Source organism: Sturnira hondurensis, unplaced genomic scaffold, assembly GCF_014824575.4.
Source record: "Sturnira hondurensis isolate 20B ecotype Veracruz unplaced genomic scaffold, ASM1482457v3 Scaffold0001918, whole genome shotgun sequence".
NCBI classification, from domain to species: domain Eukaryota; kingdom Metazoa; phylum Chordata; class Mammalia; order Chiroptera; family Phyllostomidae; genus Sturnira; species Sturnira hondurensis.
Window position 1 is genome coordinate 1,441,090 of NW_028074549.1, and position 24,538 is coordinate 1,465,627.

General features: G+C 37.5%; 1 protein-coding gene and 1 pseudogene across 2 annotated transcripts in view; both read right to left on the bottom strand.

Moving 5' to 3' along the window:
* Positions 1–24,538, bottom strand: part of CDADC1 (cytidine and dCMP deaminase domain containing 1) — a 121,946-nt gene that overhangs the window by 70,564 nt on the left and 26,844 nt on the right. For both annotated transcript variants that reach the window (XM_037037891.1, XM_037037900.1), the window contains exons 3-4: positions 16,916–17,093; positions 5,265–5,834 (exon numbers count right to left, since the gene is read on the bottom strand). In XM_037037891.1, coding sequence (XP_036893786.1) covers positions 5,265–5,834; positions 16,916–17,093 — 748 coding nt within the window. The remainder of the gene's footprint in view (positions 1–5,264; positions 5,835–16,915; positions 17,094–24,538) is intronic.
* On the bottom strand, positions 10,495–11,836 carry LOC118981180 (heterogeneous nuclear ribonucleoprotein A3-like; annotated as a pseudogene).

Genomic DNA, 24,538 nt, shown 5'->3' on the forward strand with positions numbered 1-24,538 from the left:
TAACAAACAAGTTTCTGATTTAAGATAACTGTTCACAACAATCAAGTCTATCTTCTACCAGTTTTTATACTCTAATCATGGAAAATAGATTTCATACAGATGCTCTTGCTAAGAAAAATGTTCAGATTTATAATACAAACATAAACAAATCTTTATGACCTTTCGTATATTTATACTGCTGGTAAGTGCATGAAGGGATTTTGATCTAAACAATATGATTTCCTTTCCCTGATCTTCATAATTTGCCTTTAGGGGGGAAAAAAGCCAAGTTAGTGATATGTTTATTTCTAAATCAATTGTAAGATTATAATTTCCCTGTAGAACCAAAATCTCTGCAACAAGATATATTTCTTAAAACCATTAATATAAAACAGAAAATTTAATAACCAAAATAGAAATTCTGCACATAAAGAATTTACTTTTTCCTTGTACCAATATAAGAGTGAGTTCCAAGTGTCTAGAACAATTATACATTAATTATGAAACCAAAGTATTTATCCAAATTTTAATAAGGGACTAATGTAGTTAAGTAGGTACATTTACACAGAATACATAACAATCATCGGTGAACTTAGTCTAGAATAATTTCATATTGGTGAGGATTAAATGAAACTGTGGCTTCACCCTACAATTTCCTTAAAATTAGTCCTTGCAATGATAACATATTTAAATACTTCCTTTTATAGTAAAAGTACAAAGAAACTTTACTGCACTTATACATTAAAAACTAGGTGCTCCATGATTTTTAAGCTATGATACATAATAAAATTCTCCAAATTCAGTTCAAGCAAACTTGGGTTTTCAAAATTATATTACAAAGTACTTGCGAAATTTATTTTAGGCATTTTTTATTCATCTCCTTTTTACCCAAAGGTAAAGCAGACATAATTTCCTTTTCTAGATGAGAAAACGGGTAAAGAAATTAAATGACTAAAATTTAGCCCTTTAGACCCAACCTATTTACCTTTCTTCTACCACTTCCTTTGATATCATTAAGAATTTTATAGCAAACATTTCCCTTTATTGAATGCCCAAGTATACAGTAGTGAGGGAAACAGAAGTCCCTATATTCATAAAACTTATAGTCTGTCTGATGGTAGATGAAGACAGGAACACATATGTGAAAACACATATATGCTATGCAGAAAATTAACAGAATCCTGAGGAATGGAATGTGTGAGAGGAGGGCTTACTCTACCGACTATAAACTGTCATGAAAGAGATTTTAGTGTAACCAAAATACTGTTTCTTGTAAGACCTTTGTAATAAAACATGTGGGGAAAAGAATATAATTATGGGTTTACGATCATTTCTAAGGCAAGTGGCAGAAGTTATAAACATAAGAGTGTATTTGCAAAACCAAAGCCTTTACTGGAAGTAAAATTGTACTCAATACATGCATAAATCAAAAACAAAAAATGAAAAACTGAAATAAAAATTCTTTATACTAAGAGCTTACTTTTCCTACCATCTACACTGACTGTTCTTTTTGTGTTTTTTTTTTTTTAAGTATCAGGAGCCACTTTTTCTGTTTCCAGTTCAGAGACAAACTAAACCTTGTCAAAAAGAAAAAAATGTAATTTTCAATCAGCATGCTGCTCTACTGCTCTCTAAGGTAAGTCACACCAAGATAACATTATTTCCAATGTAATTTTTACAATTAAAATAAAATGTCATTCATGTTAGATGGAGTAGATTCACACAGCTTCAACACTGGCTGACAAATTAGGTGGTTTCTCAAAAAATTTTTCATGTATGTAATTTTTACAGAAATTGATCTGATCATTCTCAGGTTGCTCCTGTCTTCATTTGGGTACCTTTGAAGGGAAAATCAACTTACAATCATGAGCCAAATTCCTGAGACTCTGATCACTAAGTCAGAGAACTCTTTATCCTATGGTTCTAGATAGGCATGGTTATCATAGCTCCCAATTCTGTCATGTCAGGGTTTGTCCATGTGGTCCACAGGCAACTTATATCAGAACCACTGGCTGCTTATTGAAAAGACAGACTCCTATCTCCCATGGAAATGCCCTGAATCGACCTCTCCATGAAAGTTGGGCAGACACAGGAATTTGCATTTCAGGTAAGCATTTCCTCTGTACTAAAGCTGAGAACCACAAAGTTATAATTTGAAACATTAAACTTTCTTGGCTACTCCAATCTACTTTTGTCATCAACACTGTGGTTCAGGAGAAAGGTATAATCTTCAGCTTTGTAAAATGCTAAACCTAATGGGAAAACAGGACCCAAAACAGAGATTAAAGAATCGCACTTAAACCAGGTAGATCAGATATAATGCCCTCCTAACTCTTTTCCCCCCTAGAGCCTAAATAAATTTTATCACTTTTTTGCTACCTCAAAGTATCACAGAAACATATTTTTAATTAAACCTTTGTGGATCATATTTATTCATCATTCAAGAGGCAATTATTAAGCACTTACCATCAATTACTTTTAGTAAAATCTGTTGGAGGTTTTACAATTCATTTTAATCATAAGTATATTTTAAAATAAAATGGTTTAACAGAATGGTTTCTTCGTGTACTAAGTAGAATAAAATAATGCTGTCAAAGCAAACTGAACAGTGTAAAATGAAAAGTCTGAGTTATTAGGAGAACACTCTACCATGGGGATATTTACTTTGCTGGATTGTCCTCCAAGTTAAACGATATCAGTATATAAATAGTCTACCTCTGTGCCTGACATATAGTAGGTGCTCAATGAATTTTTATTGTTACTATTTATAATCAATGAAGAGTATAGGTCTAGAATTCCTTATCTGAAATTCCTTATATCAAGACTTTTTTGGACAGCTTGATGCATTTATTTTGTGGCCACACCTGACCAAGTGTTTAATGCAAACATTCATATATTTTATTCCATTCATGTAAATGTGTTTGATTACATGGTACTTTCCCAGATCACCCAGAAGTGCTGGCTAATATATAGTATATACACCATAGTACCTTTCTAAAATCTGAAAATCTCTGAATTCCTTTTCATCTGGTTCCAAGGGTTTTAGATAAGGGATTGTCAACCATTTATCTTTGGATATAAAAAGATTTCCTTTATCTACTCAACACACTGCACTTAGTGCTAAGGAAAAACTGGCAATGAAGATGTGATCTCTTTCCTGGAAGAACTCCAAATGGAGTGGCGTGCAGGACACAGTTGCATTCTATTTAGGATTTGGATTCCAGGCAAAAAAGTCACAAACGATTAAAAAAATTAACCTTGAAAAATCTTTTAAGTTGCCCAAGTGCATAAGTACAGCTTTATGTAAAAAACTGCACAGAAATAGAAGATGAATTTATAATTAGAGTAGCTAATAAATATATATACAAATTTATACCTAAACATTTCTACATCTTTAAACACTGAAGTCATATATCGTATGAACTAATCATACATAGTTCTATGAGAAGCAAGAAATACTGAGATCAAGTAAAAGAACAGCATATTCACATATCCCACCTTATGTTCACTTTGGAATGTTCTGAATTCTAACTGGCAAGGAGAATTTGTGAATTATAGCTGTAACGGCTGTTCCCATTTATGTTTGTTTTTCCTGGTTTAGAGAAAAATTACTTACAAAGTTAGTTTTGACAAAGGGACTAATGTATAGCCCACATAAAAAATAATTACATTAAGCCCCGCTGGTATGGCTCAGTAGATTGAGTGCCAGCCTGCAAACCAAAGGGTCACTGGTTCAGTTCCTGGTCAGGATGCATGCCTGGGTTGTGGGCCAGGTCCCCTGTGAGGGGCACTCAAGAGGCAATCACACACTTACGTTTTCCTCCCTTTCTTTCTCCCTCCCTTCCCCTCTCTCTAAATATAAATAATCTTTAAAAAAAAAGTAATTGTATTAAATCAGACTGCTATGCTATAGAGTTGTTTGGCAGCATATAGCTTATGCCTGTTATAGTAGAATCAAATTCTTTAAACAGAATTGAGTGCCTATTAACCTTCCTGAATGTCAGAATTCCTTCTGTAACTTTAAAAATTCATAAGCCTAGGCCACACCCTTGGGGACTTGGTTTAGTCTGAGTTGGAATTTGAGCATTTGTCCTCTAATAAAATTTCCATGGTGATTCTGATATGCTACCAGCTGAGCACTTCAATTCTACTGAAATTACTTTGACCTATGGTCTTTGTTTAGAATACACTACAGGCCAGTGGCTTTATCTGAACCTTTTCTGAAGATTTTCTATTTTTTCTTCTTTCTTGGGGAAAGTTTAAATAATCCTACTATGGCCCACTCATCAAATCTTACTCTACTGCTCCTCCTGCCTGCATTTTTTCCTTCTTTCTTTTTTAAAAATTATTTTATTTTATTATTTGATTCTTGTTCAAGTATAGTTTTCTGTCTTGTATTCCCAGCCCTGCCCCCCGCCAGTGCCCCCCACCTTAGTTATTGTCCATGTGTCCTTTATACTTGTTCATGTGAGTCCTTCCCCTTTTCCCCTGTGATTCTCTCCCCTCTCCCCTCTGGACCCTGTCAGCATGCTCTGTATTTCAGTGTCTTTGGTTATATTTTGCTTGCTTGTTTGTTTTGTTGTTTATTTTTTCCTTATTTCAAACCTGCATTTTAAAAAGTGATTCTTCTTCTACTTTGGAAAATTCTATATCTGATAAGATGTAAAAACAATGTTCTGTAATTAGAAATACAGAGGCCACATTTTATCATAATAAAGAAAATTCCCAAGAAATGTTTTCTTTTCATATATGTGCCCATGCATAACTTAATAAAGTAAAAATGTTTGATTTCTCTACTTGCTGATTGAACACATACTAGCAATCAGAAAAAAAATCTGCCAGTATTTCTTTACTTTGATTCTGTTGGTTACTTTAAATTCATATATTGTAAAGATTTTAAAAGTTTGTATTAATATTGCATACACATAAAATATTGAAGAGTTAACAAAAATGAATGATTTGCTTCTCTCTCTTTCTCTTTTGTAGAGGGATCAATGAATGGTGAAATGATAAAAACAAGAAGCAGAAAAGAAGGGTCCAGACAATCAGGCCCTGATTTATAAATTCAGCACCAAATTATAAGGCCACAAAAAATCTGAAACTGTCCTAAGAGAGTGTTGTCTACTCAAGGGTCTCACTAAATTCTCTATATTGTACAACCAGGAAAACTTTAGGATCTGAGAGTAAATGAACTGTACCATAGATGAGATGAACTCCACTTTACTTCTGAGATAAATACAACCCATACAATAAGCCCCAACATATGAACTAAGCACATAACTTACCAGTTCGATATGCCAATAACCTGGCCTGAACCATGCAGTGCCTTGCAATTTCTTGTGGCAAACATTGACTGTGAATTTCATTAATCTGTTCAGGATTGTCACAATAAAATCCATAGTGTTTACAGTTAGGCACACTGGAAGCTACTGTAGCCAAAAGCAGGATAAGGTCTTTCATGTTTTGCCTTAGATTGCTAAAGTATGGATTTTCACATAGGTTTTCCAAACCTATAGTCATCAGTATCTGCTTATGTATTTCTTCATTTGAAATAAAAAATAACATTTCATATTCTTTTACTCTTTCTTGTCTACATTCAGAATAAAAGTCAGTGTTAGCATCTGGGAATGCCTTTGCAATTTTTTGAATAAAGTCACATTTGTAAGAGGTTTCCTCTACAAACTGCATCATATAACACACCAAAGGCTGAAGCAAGACACACACATGGGCCCTACTGTTTGATTTCAATCTTTCCACTGCTTTGGCATCTAACTTTGCATCTTCAGAACTACAAGCCTCAGAAAGCAAACTTATTTCTGGATCAGCAGGCCAATATGAAATTCGGTTAACTCCAGCTGAAATACAAAATATGAAAGGTAGTTATCAGATACATGCTGAAATGAAGAATTTTCTTGATAAATCCACCATATCATTGCAGTAGATCCAGAAGTCCCAATATAATAAATGTCTATTACCAAGTCGGCAATAATACAGCCTATGACAAACCATAGCTTGTGGGGGTCCGCCAGGCTTTAAGGGGACCAAGGACAGAGTTCTCCACTGTGAAAATGGTGGATGAACTTGGTTTCTGGTCCCTGGAGCCGGCGGGTACCTTGACACTTTCCTAACCTTTTAGTTCCCAGCCTTGAAGGACACAACAAGGCTCTGGCGCAGGTGTCATGTTCCCAGATGGTTATGAGAACTTCTTGCCCTTGGTAGCTTAAGGGAGTGCACGAACTTTGAAAAACATTGTTTCTAGTTCCCTGCAGTCTTGCTTTAGGCATTAACAGTTTGTATTTAAGACAGCTGTTGCTTGAATAAAGTTGCCATATGCCAGCAGAGCTATGGTCCTCTCCATTTAATTAAGTCTCTCGCCTCACCTCGTGATCACGTCTGCTGCAGCGGGCTGCGGCAATAGCTCACAAGCCACATCCAACCCATTGCCTATTGTTGTATGGCTTGCAGGTTAGGAATGGATTTTATAGTTTTAAATAGTTGGAAAAACAAAAAACAAGAATATTTTGACAAAAAATATATGAAATTTAAATTTTGGTGACTACAAATAAAGTTTTATTGGAACATAGGCCCACCATTCATTTACAGTCTCTGGCTGCTTTTACACTGCAATGGAGTAGCTGAGTTGAGAGCTGGGTAGCCATATAGACACCATGTGGCATGCAAAGCCTAAAATATTCATTATCTGGCCCTTTATAGGAAAAGTTGTCTAACCCCTAACAAAGCCCATGAGAGGTACTTATGGAATCATTGGCCTTGCTAAGTGTGGTCCCAAAGCCCAGTGCTGGGACTATATGCAGAGTGCTACAAGTAAAAAATGGCTGCTTTCAAAAATATCATAGCTGATAACTGATAGTGTCCAGTTTTGTTTCTGAAATAAACTATTCAACCATGCTTTTAAAATACAAGTTCTGTCCAGAAGGTATCCAGTCATGTAATATTGAAGAATAGAGGCATCTATTGAAGAAGATACAAGAACAAGAAACATTGTACACAAGACAATGACTCCTCAGTCACCTTCAAAGTAGGCACCTTGGGATGTCACACAGTTCTTCCAATCACCATCAGCTGCCCCATCATATTTTCCTAAATCTCATCAAAAAGTCTGAAATCTCTTCCCTTTCAACTGTGATTTGAGTTTAGGAAAAAGGCAGAAGTTGCAGGGCACCAAACCTGGGATATAGGGGGACTAAAGTCATCTGGGTGATTTGATGTTTCACCAAAAAATTCTGAACAAGACATGATGCAAGAATGTGCATTTTCATGATGAAACTGCCAAACACCTGTTGCCCACAGCTGCGGACTTCTTAATCATCTGAATAGTTTCTGCAGAGGAATGTTCAAGCTTAATTCAAAATTTGATGCAGATCTGTTGCTCTACTCGCTCAGTCATTTTGAATGCAACAGCCACACAGTACACATGCTCAATCAATGGCATCTACCACCCCCACAGACTAGACAGTGAAGTTGTCATTGTTCACACATATGCATTCCGGTCTATACTCCTTGGCTGCCTGGTTACATCAGTGTTGCACAAAACGCTCTCATTATATTAACAATGTCTGGACTTTTTCTAGACAGACCTAGTAAACCTGTACTCTGAATTTTTCCTCTGGGAAGCTATTCTGTGAAAATATTCTAAATAGAAACAAAAAAGAAAACATGCATGGCTATATTTAGTGCAGCACTGTTTAAAACAATAAAAACAGAAAAAATCTAAAGGGACAAAATAGGGGAATGGTTAAACAAATCAGGATCCTCCTCATAACAAAATATTATGCAGTTATCCAAAATGTCCATAAAAAACTTATAATGTGAGGACAGCAATGGGGAAGGGGCACGATATTAATTTTTTTAGGTCCACGAAATTATAGACTGAACAAAAAACTAGAAGGAACATTTTTCAACCAACATGACAGAGGAAAGGTTAGTAATATTAACATACAGAGAAAATGTTAATTCATTAAAAGCATATACAGGTATCAATGGATAAGAATAAGACCTCAAGAGAGCCCAAAAGATATGAACAATTTACAAAAGAAAAAAACAAAACTGGATAACAAACACAGGGAAAAATATTTTAATTTGTATTTAAGATCAAATGATGAGAGAATCCTTATACAGAGTTAAGCACCCAAATATTCATCAATTAGAGGTATTTTACAACAGAGATCCCTTTGCTAGTATCTCATGTAATTGCAGCTAGGAGAGACATTTTTTAATTTTATGTTTTTAACCTCACCTGAGGACAATTTTTTTCACTGCTTTTAGAGAGAGAGGGAGAGAGAGAAACATCAATGTGAGACAGAAACATCAATTGATTGTTTTCTCACATGCACCCTGACTAGAGATCAAACCCACAACCAGGGTCTGTGCCATGACCAAGAATCAAACCTGAAACCTTTTCAGTCTATGGGACAATGCTCCAATCAACTGAGCCACACTTGCCAGGGCAAGAGTCATTTTTTATGATTCTGCCCTGAAGTGACTAAACAGATAGCCCACAGGGTGTTGTATATTCAAAGTAATAGATAAACTAAAAAGTCTTAGTTCAACAAACACACATTTTTACCTGTTCCCTGCTACTTCTGACTCTTACTGTGGCTTAGGCTGTGATGCAATTTGAAAGCCTCAAAGCTACTATCAGAAAGTATCCTCTGCCTGCATTTCACCTACCTTCTACTGGCGTTTTCAAAATTCATTTCCTAACCAGCAGTAATGGTCACTCTTTCATCTAAAATCCCAATTCAAGTGGAAAGCATGACCAATCTCTAAACAAATATTCACATACCAGTGACAAATTCTACCACAGTTCCCCAGTTTTTCTTCCTTTTGTCTCAGACCCAATCACTCTCTTTAAAATTAATAAGGACTCCAGTGAGGTGTGGATTGTATCTACTGATATTTACTGTATTCGGAGATTAAAACAAAAATTTAAAAATATTAATTCACTAAAAAACAATGAAGAATTTATTATACATTAATATAAATAACATAGTTCAATGAAAAATAATAATACTTTCCAAAACAACAATAAAAACTAGTATAAAGGAGTAACATTGTTTTACATTTTTCCAAATCTCTTTATTTTCTGGCTCAGTAGAAGACATCTGGATTCTCAAATAGGTTGCTACTTTCAATCTGCTGCAATAGGTTATTTTTTCATTGACGTACTTGTAAAGTACCCAGCCTCCCACAGATAGATATGTAATTGAAAAGGAGTATTTTAACAGCAATTTCAGATAGTTCTGAATATTCTTCTTTGACACCACATAAAAATATGACAAAGAATAGTATCTTAAAGGTTAGTTACAATGTAGAATCTGAAATTATAACATTTTTGTAGTTATGTTAAATTCCATTATTTTTTTAAGAATTCTATTCATTAATATTATCACCAATCTAATCCAGAAGAGTCTTTAAGTGCTGAGAAGCTGTAAGCTCATGATGGTTGATACTAGTTTTTCAAAATTTTAATTTTTACTTGAAGACCCATATTTTATCATTGGCAACAAATACTATCAGTTGTTTTCCTGGAAGTGACAGGTTCACTTAATTTATCTCTGAGACAATGTCTGCTAAACAGAGACAAGTATAAATACTTGTCAGATCATGGTGTCCCATGAAAAAAAGCAGATAATTCAGTTCATAACTCAAACATCAGTAGAGGTGGTTTTTCACAAGACAACCTTCACATTTAGGATTGTAGCAAAAGTGCTTTATGTCTACCTCCTATATTCTCATGCAGATTATTATAAAGATGTGTACTCAAGGGTTGGAATTTAATAAAATTAATATTTTTACTGTATCATCAAAGATTTACATGAAATCTTTTTTTTGAAAAGTTAAAAATTCCTTATTTTTTTATTCCTGGTACCACTATCACAATTTACAGGGCAATATACCTGATATAATGAAAAGAAAAAGAAAGAGACAAAGCTACAACAGATAAAAGACCTCAGCACTGGTGGGGTGGGCTGGGATGGGAGTAAAAGACAGAAAACTTTACTTGAGCAATAATTAAATAAGAATTTTAAAAAAAGATGTCATAGAATAGTTTGTTTTAGGGACATTATGGCTCACTTCCGACATATGTGCAAGAGTGCAGTATATGTCAAAATATCTTAAATTGAAAATGCAATCATTTTGTATGAGAGAAGCAAATATCAACATGCATTTTTCTTCATCACTCATTAATTATTACTAATGAGCCCTAATTAAAAATTAATTTCTAGTCATTCAACTGTCTATAACAAAGTTTAAACTAAAACTATTAGCTTGACCTAATAAAATTTATTTAGTTAAAAAAAAAGACCTCAGGAATGTACATCTAATCGACACTACATTGCATTAATCAATAGTTGCACTTTTTGCGAACTGTGGCTATGACAGTCCTAAACAAGAATGGTTTCCTGTTTAAGCTGCAGTAACTTTTCTGACTATGAATCATCGCTCGTTCTGCGGCAGATTTTTACAGTTCTCTAATGCATTTGGGACAACTGTCTCAAAGTAACCTACAGCTTTCCTGACAACTCCTTGCTCTCTCTCTCCTGCTAAGAACTGTAGCCCTTTTCTGCTGAGTTTTTAGAACCTTCTGCTACCATATCTACCACTTCCACCACCAGATCCACCACCACCACCATAGGGGCTGCCCGAGCTTCTTCCACCAAAACTGCCTCCCATGATGGGTCCATAATTTGACTGTTTTCCACTATAATTTCCAAAATCATTATAGTTCCCTCCACCACCATAGTTGCCACCAAAATTTCCCCCTTCATTGTAACCATCATATCCTCCACCACCACCATAGCCTCCCCTACTACTATTACCAGGTCCACTGCCATAGTTGCCACCATCACCTCCTCCATAACTACCTCTGCTGCCACCTTCACCATAGCCTCCTGTTCCACCAAAGTTTCCATGGCCAAAGTTAGGTCTATCACCTCCAAAATTCCATCAATGACCCATAAAGTAGCCAGATCCACCTCCACGGCCTCCTTGCAATTCAGTAGACTGCATTTCTTGTTTAGAAAGGGCCATTTTCACTTCACAATTATGCCTATTAATAGTGTGGTATTTCTGAACAATATTTTACCAACTGTATTATGATCATCAAAAGTTACAAAAGCAAATCCTCTTTTTCCCCCCTCTGCCTATATTCCATAACTTCTATGGTTTCAATCCTGCCATACTTTTCAAAGTAGTCTCTCAAATTATACTCTTCTGTATCTTCTTTAATAGCAACAAAAATTTTCTTCACTGTTAGATGGGCACCAGGCTTTACAGAATCCTCTCTAGAAACAGCTTTCTTTGGTTCCACTACATGCCCATCAACCTTGTGTGGTTGAGCACATGTTGCTGCATCCACCTCCTCAACACAATAGTAAGTGACTATTCCTGGCAAAGCCCCAGGAACGTTTTGTTTAGGAGTCTCTCATCACCACACAATCTGTAAGCGTGCCCCATTTCTCAAAATGTTCTTAAACTATCATCAGTAGTTTCAAAGATCAAACCACCAATAAACAGTTTTCTCAACTGCTCTGGTTCCTTTGGATCGTGGTCCTCCTCCCCCTGGCAGCAGTGGCAGAGGTGGCAGCCAGAGTTGGGCTGGGGGCAACTGGGCAGTGGTTTTACCTCCATTTCGAGACTGGACTCGCCTCTTCCTACTTGAGTTCAATGAAACCTTTTTTTTTAAATTCCAAATATGTGGTCACAAAGAGTACAGTGACCACTACTGCAGTTTGGCCATGAAGAGTACAGTGATTTCTACTGCCTTGTTTCTTACTAGGCAACAGTAGTTTTACTCACCACTGTTTTGGTACTATTAGTGTAAATGCAGTAATATTATGAAAATAGATTTGAGCTTGTAGAATATCAGAAGTACAAAAGACCACACTTTGAGAACCACTGTGCTTTGGAAACATTTATTTTGTAACAATAATTATAATTTAAATAATTTAGTAATAGCATGAAGTTAAACTAAGCTGCTTCCCAAAATATATATAAACCTAAGCTAATATAGCAGTTTTACTTATATATGGGTCTAACACTAACATAAAAGCATTTCTATTCTAGGTTTTTCCTGATTTTCCCACACTTCATTATTTCTCTTGGCTGGTTTAAGTATCTTAACTCAAAGACATTAAGCAGTGGTCAGTAACCTGGACTTCACTACTGTTCTAATGCTTGGAGGCTATTAAGAGTGCTTATAGCATAGTCAACTCAGCGCAAAACACAACTATCTTTTACTAATTTTTTCCCCTTGACTCTAGAAGAGATCACTTAAAAAATGTTTCAGTTCTTTCACAGTCTTCCTTTTTATTTCAATGTCAACCTCTGAATCCAGGGTATATTTTATACCCTGCCTAATGCAATGGTCTACTAATTATGTTCTCAACCTCTTATACTTCATGCTCCAATTCAATAGCAAAGAAGCAGAAGAATTTTAATCTTGTTACATCCTGCTCAAAAATCTTCAGTGGCTGACTCCACATTATCTATAATAGGGGTTATAGATCAATTAACACAAGTGATAAAGCAAATATCCAATTTGCCCAGTTAATTGGGGAAAGAAGAAAAAAAATGCCATCACCACCTTAAATATCTTCTGTACTTATAACTGCAGGGAAAAGACTATAGAATCTAACAACTATCATAGATACCCTACCTGCTTGAAAAACTTGTTGCAGGCCAGGAGGCTGTAACCACCTGACCATTTCTTCTGCAAGTGCTTCCACTTAGAGCTTAAGGGCACAGCCTTCACCATAGACCTGGATCATTACTCTGAAGACATTGATGTAAATAAAAATAGCTCATTCTCAAAACAAGTTTAGGAACTCTGTTCATAAGCCTAAAGGCCATACAGTTTTCCAAAGTTCTCCATTAAAATCCCAACTTATTATAATCCATCTGTCACTTTTCTCCCCAGGAATAATTATCTGTTTGAAACACTGACCATTCCCAGAGCCTTACATCTCACATATGCTGCCCCCCTCACCAGGGATGTGTTCCTCTTCCTCTACCTCTGACCCATCAAAATACAGCTTAAGCTATATCTAGCCTTTTATAACATGCCAACCTGTAAGGATCACTATTTCTCCTCTAGTCTCTTATCACTTATAGCCTGTATCACCCATCTGGTACTAGAAGGTGTATTGCGTTGTTATTTTTGGCCCTTAATAATTCTGTAAGAAAAAGAATTAGGTACTATGTCAGCCTTTTTGTCCAAAAAGATCTCTGAAGGCATGATTGATTAAATCACTGACTGTGGTAACTGAACTCAAATTCTAGGCCCCCTCTCCTTCCCAGAGGTCTAGAAGGTAAGGCTGAAAAGTTCCAACCCTCTAATTACCTGGTTGGTTCCCCTGATTACCAAGTCCTATCCACAAGGGCTTCCCCCAAATCACTTCATTAACAGAAAGTCAGGTGTGGTTGAAAGGGGCTTGTTACAGCCATGGCCAGGTAGCTCGGCTGGTTAGAGCACTGTTCCAATACACCAAGTGGAAAAACAAATAAATGTTTCTCTCTCTCTCCTTTCCTCTCTCTCCTTCTTGCTCTAAAAAGTAATCATAAATAAATAAACACCTTTTTCACTCTTACCACTCAAGAAATTCCAAGGGATTTTACTTGTGCTGTGATAGAAACAGGATGAAGACCAAATATATAATTCATATTATAAATCACAATATCACAGTACCTATGTAAAAGATATAATTTTTAAATATATTTTATTGATTATGCTATTACAGTTGTCCCATTTCCCCCCTTCATTCCCCTCCACCATGCACACACCCTCTTCCACCTACATCCCCTGCCTTTAGTTCATGTCCATGTGTCACAAGCTCTTTAGCTTTCATATTTCCCACACTATTCTTGCCCTCCCTGTCTATTTCCTGCCTGCCATCTATGCTACTTAAACTCTGTACCTTTTACCCACTCTCTCCTCCTCTCACTCCCCTGTTGCTAACTCTCCATATGATCTCCATTTCTGTGGTTCTGTTCCTGTTCTAGTTGTTTGCTTAGTTTGTTTTTGTTTTAGGTGTGGTTGTTAATAATTGTGTGAGTTTGCTGTCATTTTACTATACATGTTTTTTATCTTCTTTTTCTTAGATAAGTCCCTTTAACATTTCCTAAAATAAGGGCTTGGTGATGAAGAACTCCTTGAACTTGTCTATCGGAGAAGCACTTTATGTGTCCTTCCATTCTAAATGAAAGATTTGCTGGATAGAGCAATCTTGGATGTACGTCCCTGCCTTTCATGACTTGGAATACTTCTTTCCAGCCCCTTCTTGCCTGCAAGGTCTCTTTTGAGAAATCAGCTGACAGTCTGATGGGAACTCCTTTGTAGGTTACTGTATCCTTATCTCTTGCTGCTTCTAGGATTCCCTCCTTCATTTTTATCTTGGTTAATGTAATTATGATGTGTCTTGGTGTCTTCCTCCTTGGGTCCACCTTCTTTGGAGCTCTCTAAGCTTCCTGGACTTCCTGGAAGTCTATTTCCTTAGCCAGATTGGGGAAGTTCTCCTTTATTATGTGTTCAAATAAATTTTCGACTTACTGCTTTTCCTCTTCCCCATCTGGTACCCCTATAATTTGGACATAGGCATGTTTAAAGATGTCCTGGAGGTTCCTAAACTTCCTCATTTTTTTGAATTCTTGTTTCTTCATTCTTTTCTGTCGGTTGTTTCTTTCTTCCTTCTGGTCCACTCCACTGATTTGAGTCCCAGTTTCCTTCCCATCACTATTGGTTCCCTGTGCGTTTTCCTTTATTTCACTTAGCACAGCTTTCATTTTTTGACATAATTTGTGACCAAACTGAACCAATTCTGTGAGCATCCTGATTACCAGTGCTTTGAAGTGTGCATCTGATAGACTGGCTATCTCTTCATCACTCAGTTGTATTATTTCTGGAGCTTTGATCTGTTCTTCCATTGGGCCATTTTTTCCCTTTTGTCACACCTGTTACATAGTGAGGGGCAGAGCCTAGGTGTTCACCAGGGAGGGCAACCCAGTCGCTAGGTTGTGACACTATGTGGAGGTGGGGTCCAAGAGGGAACAATGGCGGTTGCTCCACTCTTTGTCAGATTTCAGCCTCCCCCAAGTAAACTGGGCTCTTCTGGTGCTGATTCCCTTGTGGGTGGGTTTGTGTACATTCTAGGACCCTGTGGGTCTCTCTAACAAACTCTTCTGTGAGGCTGGGAGTCTCTCCTTGCACCTCAACCCCCACAGGTGTTTTCAATTGGTGTTTTAAGGCTTTATTTCCCGACGCTGAGACCCTGGGTTGCGTGGTCTGTCTCACTCCCCAATTTCTCCTGGTTTAACTGTGAGCAAATGTGGGACCACCTGGTCAGCCAGCTGCCTTGAGTGCAGTGCCTCGCTTTACAATTGCCACCCTGCGCCTGGGGTCTGCCAGCCGCCACCTGCGCACCAGGGGTCTGCACAAAGTCATCTTGAGTGCCCAGGGTGCCTTGCGAGCCTGGTGCCACCACTTTTTGTGCAGTGACCCTTCTCTGCCTGGCTGCCCGATTTCACCCTGCCTACCAGTCTGGATGAATGTGTCTATTTTATCTCCTTGGTTGTCGGACTTCCATACAGTTCAATTTTTTGTCAGTACTGGTTGTTATTTTGTTTCTAAATTGTTGCTGTCCTTATTTTGGTTGTGCGAGGAGGCACAGTGTGTCTACCTATGCCTCCATCTTGGCCGGAAGTCCCCTAATTTTTTAAAAATAGCAAAATGGTCTGCATACTTACCTGGGGACAAAAAAAAATTCATTAGCACAAAGAGGTTTAGTGAGTAGCCTGGTATGACACAGGTGGGTAGCTATACATTAATAATTTTTGTTCCTCTTTTCAAAATGTAAAATAGTCATTGGCCCAGACAGGAACTACAGATTCCTCAATGGATATGAACAAAGGTAATATACGTGACTTATGAGCTAGCATTTTTAAGAGCAGGTATGCCGTCTCAATTTTTCTTTCTCAATCTGGATGCAGAGGACTCAAAGTTCTTGGGGACAACAGAAGCAATACCACAGAAGATGCCTAGACCCATGAATCAACCACATGGAGAAAGTTATCTGCTGTTCAGCAACATCTGCATTGGGATATTACAGTTGTAATCCCTGATCTGCAATTTCACTTTCTGTGGTTTTAGTTACCCATAGTCAACCATGTTCCACAAATATTAAATTAAAAACTCCAGAAATAAACAATTCATAAGTTTTAAATTATACACCATTCTAAGTTGTGTAATGCAATCTTTCCCTGTCCCACTCCATCCCACCCTGGATATAGATCATCCCTTTCTACAGCATCTCCACACTGTATACACTGCCCACTAATTAGTCACTTAGTACCCACCTACATTATCATATTGACTGTTACAGAATCACAGTATCTATCACAGTGCTTGTGTTCAAATAACTCTTATTTTAACTTAGTAATGGCCACAAAGTACAAGAGTAGTGGTGCTGGCAATTCAGATGTACCAAAGAAAATTGGTAAAGTGCTTCCTTTAGGTGAAAAGGTATGTATCATAGGAAAAAAAACAACGTATGTAGAGTTCAGTACTATCTGTAGTTTGAGGCCTCTCCTAGGGGTCTTTGAATATATCCCTAATCAATAAAGGGTTACCACTGTACAGGGGTTATAAATGACTAGTATATTAAGCCACTGAAATTTTAGTTTTTCCTTATAGCAGCTAACATTAGTCTACTAATATATAAAACATCATCTAACTAGTTAGTGACAGAGATGAGACCGGAATCCATGCTTTCTGACTCTTCTTACACTATATAAGACTGTCTTCTGATATATTACGTATATTTCTAAATTACCTCTGTGGTATTTATTCAATTTGTTTTCACTAACTATTCTCAAGATAAATGCTAGTAATCCCTAACAAAGCTTTATCTCCACTTACCATTTACGATCATTTTCAAACAAGCAGAACATGGTTTTCTAGAAAAATAAAGATCACAGTTTTTCAGCCTTGATCCATGTTTTATAAGAGCAATTTTCCCAGCATGTAAATCTTTACTCGAACAGTGAAGATCAATAATTTTCATGTTTTTCACCACCACAAGACCAGTTTTCTTCACCTACATTAAGATACAAAATGATAATTTATTAATTATAATTTCTAATGACTGTATCATGGACTATACTTGATTTATTAATAAAATGAAATTTTTGGATTAAAAAAATGGCGGCGGAGTAGGACAGAGTGACTCCAGTTCTCATACTCCTGGGAGAAAATCCTAGCAGATCTACTGAGGAACAGCGCAGTCAATTCCCCAACCAACAATTCCCCAGCATTTATGAAAATAACAGACCAGAGATAGTGACAGACCAGACAGCTACAGGTCGGTGGGGTCTCAAGCACGAGAGCAAGGACGGAGGGGGCCAGGCCGGCAGCCCTCCGCCAGTACGAAAAGACCTCGCAGCACCAGGTCCGGGCCCTGAGGCTTCCACCTGCGCCCAGCATCAGGGTGTCTGCCACAGAGGACTCATCAGGAGCCCAGCACCTGTGAGTAAAGACAAAAGCAACAGTGGCAGGGCTGGCTGCCCTCAGCCAGTCTGTAACACCTCAGAGCCACTGCTGCTGCTGCATTAGGGGTGTAGATGCTTCCGTCTGCAGTCAGTGCCGAGGGCATCTGCCACGGAGGACTCATCGGGAGCCTGGCACCCAGTGGAACGTTGGGCCGGCTGCGGGGTCCTTGGAAGAGAGCTGGCTACCTCCCTCCCCATCTGGGGAGGGGCTGGGGGGCAGAGACCAGTCTGCCTAGGTGTGCAGGGAGGGTGGCAAGGACAGGGGGCCGTGTTCAGTTGTGATCTCTGTGGGCGCCAGCCCACCAGCCTGCCAGCCCGGGAAATTTGAGAGGAGCATTGTCATAACCAGTCGGGTTGGGGATTGGGCTGGGCTGGGAGGCAGGCTTTCTGGAGAAGTTTTTATTGGAAAGTGGACTGAGGTGTTCTCCTGCGAAGGGAGCTTGATATGCTTCTCACCCAGCCACAGGACTTGGAAGGACCAGTAACAGATCCCATGGGACTCAGGCAGCCTGTCGGGTGGGCGGGCATCGACACCCCAGTCTTGTAGCCTGGCTGGCGCTCGGGTGTGCACCTGAGCCTACAACCCAGCCCACAGAGGGGTCCTGCCGAAACCAGAAAAAATCAGATTGGACAGTATGAAACCAACAAGGGATGGTTTTTTTTTCAGTAATCATATATATTTTAAAATTTTATTGTTGCTGTATCTTTCACTACTTTTCCTCTCCTTTCTTTTTTCCTGTTTTAGTGCTTCTTCCTTTTATCCCAGGCTTATTGCTTTTTCCTCACTTCTCCTGTCCTTTTTTGTGTTTGTTTGTTTGTTTGTTGCTTTCTATACCACTGTAAATACTCCACAACACATCTCTCAGGTCTTAGCCCACTTTACAGGTTCCCGAATTCTATTACTGTAGTGAATAACCCTACTTGCTCACATGCTACGCCTATTTACTATTCTTTACTCTCACCTTACCTCAAAATCTGACCACCCACAACCTCACTGCTTTCTAGATACAACTCACAAGACTTCTCTCCCCAACAAGAGACTTATCTTTGGTCTATCCTTTCTTAAAAGTGGCAAATTGGGTTGAAGATTACAGTTAACACTATATAGAGCCTAAAGATCTTCTATCTCTTCTCTACTGGCTGTGACTGTAAATATCATAAGGTACTCTCCTGCTGTCATAAACCATTTTGCCCCCCCCCCTCCAACTGATCACACACACACAAAGAAAGGAGTAGGTGGAAGCGGAGAACATCAAGATAAATGCAGGAGACTGCTCCACTGAATTTCACAGGTATTCTACCACAGAAGTAAACACCATAAACCCAGGGAGTCAGAACAGATCAATTTAAGAAGCTGAGGCTAACAAGAATAATCTCATGAACAATGGAAAGACAAAGAAACAATGCCCAAATGAAAGAAAAGGTGGAAGTCTCAGAAATAATGTTAGATGAAAGAGAGGCAAGTCAGCTATCAGATATTGAATTCAAAGCACTAGTTATCAGGAAATTCAAAGAGCTCACAATGAGCTACCAGAAACTAGAGGGGAGCAATGAGAAACTAGAGGGGAGCTACAATGAGCTCTCCACAAACTATATCAACATGAAAAAGGAAATAGAAACTATTAGCAAAGGACAAGAGGAAATGAAGAGTACAATTTCAGAACTGAAGAACACAGTAGAAGGAAGGAAAAGCAGGATCAATGAGGCAGAAGATCGGATCAGCAAGTTGGAGGACACAGTAGAAAGAATCTCCTAGAAAGAGCGAGAAAGGGAAAAGAGGCTGAGAAAGAATGAAAAGGGATTAAGCAAAATGCAAGACAATATGAAACGTTATAATATCCGAAAAATGGGAATACCAGAAGGAAAAGAACAAGGGATAGAAAACCTATTTGAAAGAGAAATGATGGAAAATTTTCCTAATTTGATAAGAGAAAAAGTTACACAAATCCAGGAATCACAGAGAGTCCCATTCAAGAGGAACCCAAAGAGGTGCCCTTCAAGACACATCATCATTAAAATGGCAAAATTCCAAGACAAAGAGAGAATCCTAAAGGCAGCAAGGGAGAAAAAGGAAGTAACATACAAGGGAGCCCCAAGCAGGTTAGCTACTGACTTCTCAACGGAAACAGTCCAAACAAGAAGAGAATGGAAAGAAATGTTCCAAGTAATGAGAAACAGAGGCCTACAACCAAGGCTACTTTACACAGCAAGGCTCTCAATCAAGATAGAAGGCCAAATAAAGAGCTTCCAAGACAAAACAAGTCTAAAGGAATATGCCTCCACCAAACCAGCTCTACAAGAAATACTAAAAGGATTGCTTTAACAAAAGGAAGGAAAAGAGAGAAACAGAGAGGAACTCTGGTACAAAAATGGCAATGAATAAGTACCTTTCAATAATAACCTTAAATGTATATGGATTAAATGCCCCAATCAAAAGACATAGAATAGCTGAATGGATAAGGAAGCATGACCCACATATATGCTACCTACAGGAGACGCACCTCAGGAGTAAAGACATTCACAGACTAAAAGTGAAAGGCTGGAAACAAATTTTCCAAGCAAACTGACAAGGAAAAAAAGCTGGGGTAGCAATTCTAAAAGGAGACAAAGTAGACTTCCAAAAAAGGGTCATAAAGAGAGACCCAGAAGGTCTCTTCATAATACTCGACGGAAGAATCCACCAAGAAGACATTAACATCATAAATATATATGCACCCATCTCAGGAGCACCCAAATATATAAGGAAAATCCTAGAGGACTTCAAGAAAGATTTTGACAGCAACACAATTATACTAGGGGATTTAAACACCACACTGTCAAAAATGGACAGATCTTCCAAACAAAATACCAACAAAGATATAGCTACACTAAACTACACCCTAGATGAAATGACTTCATCCCAAAGAAGAGCCCTTCATCCCAAAGAAGCTAAATACACATTATTTTCAAATGCACATGGAATATTTTCAAAGATAGACCACATGATAGGACACAAAACGAGTCTCAACAAATTCAGGAAAATAGAAATCATACCAAGCATTTTCTCTGACCACAAGGGACTGAAATTAGAAACCAACCCCAAAGGAAAAAACCCCAAACACCCAAAATCATGGAGACTGAATGGTATGCTATTAAACAACGAATGGGTCAAGATTGAAATTAGGGAAGAAATGAAAAAGCTTCTGGAAACAAATGAAAATGAACTCATAACAACCCAAAACTTATGGGACACGGGCAAGGCAGTCCTGAGAGGGAAGTTCATAGCAATACAGGCTTACCTAAAGAAAATAGAAACATTTCAAACAAATAACCTAACAAAATGCTTACAAGAACTCGAGGAACAACAACAAAGACATTCCAGAGCAAGTAGAAGGAAGGAAATAAGCAAGATCAGAGCAGAATTAAATGACATAGAGACTAAAAGCACAATTCTAAGGATCAATGAATCCAGGAGTTGGTTTTTGGAAAAGATAAACAAAATCAACAATCCATTAAGTAGGCTCATGAAGAAGAGAAGAGAGAGGACCCAAATAAACACAATCAGAAATGAAGGAGGAGAGATTACAACTGACACCACAGAAATAGAAGGGATTATAACAAATTATTATGAAGAACTGTATGTCAAGAAATTTGAAAACCTAGGTGAAATCGACAAATTTCTGGAAAAATATAATCTTCCAAAGCTCAATGAAAAAGAAACACAAAACCTGAACAGGCAAGTAACAGCAGATGAAATTGAAGAAGTAATCAAAAAACTCCCATCACAGAAAAGCCCTGGACCAGATAGTTTCACAGGAGAATTCTACAAAGCATTTAAGGAAGAGGTAACCCCTATTCTTCATAGACATTTCCAAAAATGCCAAAATGATGGAAGACTCCCAAACTCTTTCTATGAAGCCAGCATCATCCTAGTTTCAAAACAGATAAACACACAACAAAGACAGAAAACTTCAGGCCAATATTGCAGATGAACATAGATGCTCAAATCTTCAACAAAATATTGGCAAACCGCATCCAACAATACATTAAAAAGATCATATACCATGACCATGTGGCATTCATCCCAGGATGCAAGGATGGTTAAGATTTCCCAAATCAGTAAATGTAATACATCACAGAAAAAAAAAGCAAAGACAAAAATCACATGATCATATCAATAGATGCAGGAAAAGCTTTTGATAAGGTACAATACCCAGTTATGATAAAGGCACTGAGCAAAGTGGGAATAGAGGGAGCATTCCTCAATATAATAAAGGCCATATATGAAAGACCTACAGCCAACATCATACTCAATGGGCGAAAACTAAAAGCTTTTCCACTAAGATGGGGAACAAGACAAGGTTGTCCACTTTCACCACTTCTATTCAATATAGTATTGGAATTTTTAGACTCAGTGATTAGGCAAGAAAAGGAAATAAAAGACATTCAAATTGGAAAGGAGAAAACAAAACTGTCATTGTTTGCAGATGACATGAGAGTGTACATGGAAAATCCTATAGACTCTACCAAAAAACTGCTCGAACTAATAAGTGAATTTGGCAAAACAGCGGGTTACAAAGTCAATATCCAGAAATCAAAGGCATTTTTGTATACTAACAATGAATCAGCAGAGGCAGAAATCAAGAAAAAATCCCATTCAATACAGCAAAAACAAAAACAAAATATCCGGAATAAATCTAACCAAGGAGGTAAAAGACCTGTACTCTGGAAACTATACAACACTGAAGAAATTAACAAAGACACCAAAAATGGAAGCATATCATGCTCATGGATTGGAAAAATTAGCATCATCAAAATGTCCATAGTACCCAAAGCAATTTACAGATTCAATGCAATACCTATTAAAGTACCAATGGCATATTTCACAGACATAGAACAAACACTTCAAAAATTTATATGGAACCATAAAAGACCCCGAATAGCAGCACCAATTTTGAGAAAGAAGAACAAAGTAGCAGGGATCACAATACCTGATATCAAACTGTATTACAAGGCCACTGTAATCAAAACAGCCTGGTACTGGCATAAAAACAGGCACATAGACCAATGGAACAGAACAGAGAACCCAGAAATAAACCCAACTCTCTATATTCAATTAATATTTGACAAAGGGGGCAGTAACATAAAATGGGGTAAAGATAGCCTCTTCAACAAATGGTGTTGGGAGAACTGGACAGCTACATGCAAAAAAATGAAACACGAGCACCAATTTACATCATACACCAAAATAAATTTAAGGTGGATAAAAGACTTAAATATAAGCCATGGCACCATTAAAGTCCTAGAGGAGAACATTGGCAGGAAAATCTCAGATATTTCACGCAGCAACATTTTTACTGATATGTCCCCTAGAGCAAGGACTATAAAGGAAAGAATAAACAAATGGGATCTCATCAAAATAAAAAGCTTCTGCGCAGCTAAAGAAAACAGTATTAAAATAAAAAGACAACCAACTGTATGGGAAAACATATTTGCCAATGATACCTCAGACAAAGGTTTAATCTCCAAAATATACAAAGAACTCACACGAGTTTACTCTAAGAAGACAACTAAACCAACTAAAAAATGGGGAAAGGACTTGAAGAGACAATTCTCCAAGGAGGACATACAGAGCATCCCGAGACACATGAAGAGATGCTCAATATTGCTTGCTATCAGAGAGATGCAAATTAAAACTACAATGAGATACCACTTTACACCAGTGACAATGGCTATCATAATCAAAGCAATAAACAACAAATGTTGGAGAGGGTGTGGGGAAAAGGGGACTCTGGTCCACTGTTGGTGGGATTGTAGACTGGTATAACCATTATGGAAAACAGTATGGAATTTTCTCAGAAAACTAAAATTGGACCTGCCCTTTGACCCAGTAATTCCACTGCTAGGATTGTATCCTAAGAACCCTAAAACACCAATCCCAAAGAAGCTGTGCACACCAATGTTCATAGCAGTACAATTTACAATAGCCAAGAGTTGGAAGCAAACTAGATGCCCATCAGTAAATGAATGGATCAAAAAACTATGGTACATATACACAATGGAATTCTATGCAGCAGAAAGAAAGAAGGAGCTCCTATCTTTTGCAACAACATGGATGGAACTGGAAAGCATTATGCTGAGTGAAATAAGCCAGGTGTTGAAGGACAAATACCATATGATCTCACCTTTAACAGGAAGCTAAACAACAAAACCTGAAGCAAGCAAAATATAACCAAAGACACTGAAATAGAGAACAGGCTGACAGTGACCAGAGAGGAGGGAATTTCAGGGGACATAGGGGAGGGATTTGGAGGAACAAATATAAAGGATACATGGAGAACAACTGAGAAGGGTGGAAATGGGAGGGAGGGGGGAACACGGGGGGTGGGATGGGATGGGAGTAACAGACAGAATACTGTACTTGAAAAATAATTAAATAAATTTAAAAAAAAAAGAAAATGAATTTTTTGTTTAGTTCTTTATCTGAACAGTTTAAACAAAAGCACATTTTCTATTAGATCCCCATTTTTTTCTATTTAATGTTGACTTTATACCAGAAACGTTCTAAACTTGAATTTCTTAATCAATTAAGTATCTATTTATCATTAATTTGTCCTAGTGAAAATTGAATATATTTTGACCTAGTAAATGACAAGAACCAAGGCAATTTGACTTTATCTCTTATAGGATCTAGTCTAGGACTATTTAGTATTAAGTTTCTAGGGGGATAATAAAGAAAAATTTGGAAAAGTCTGACTTAACAAAGGAATATGTGAAGTGTGGAAAATTCAGGTGACTTTCTGAAAGAGCCACAGACTGTAAAAGGCAAAACTAAAGCACAGGTAGTTTTAAGATATTTAAAATACTGATTAAAATGAAAATAATTTTCAACTTCATTCTTAGAAACAACTTTTAGCACATTAGAAGTCTAGATTAATGTGGTTTCACTTCCACAAGCATATTGATTATGTGTAATAAAAGACTTTCTAGACTTCCGGTCAAGATAGTGACATAG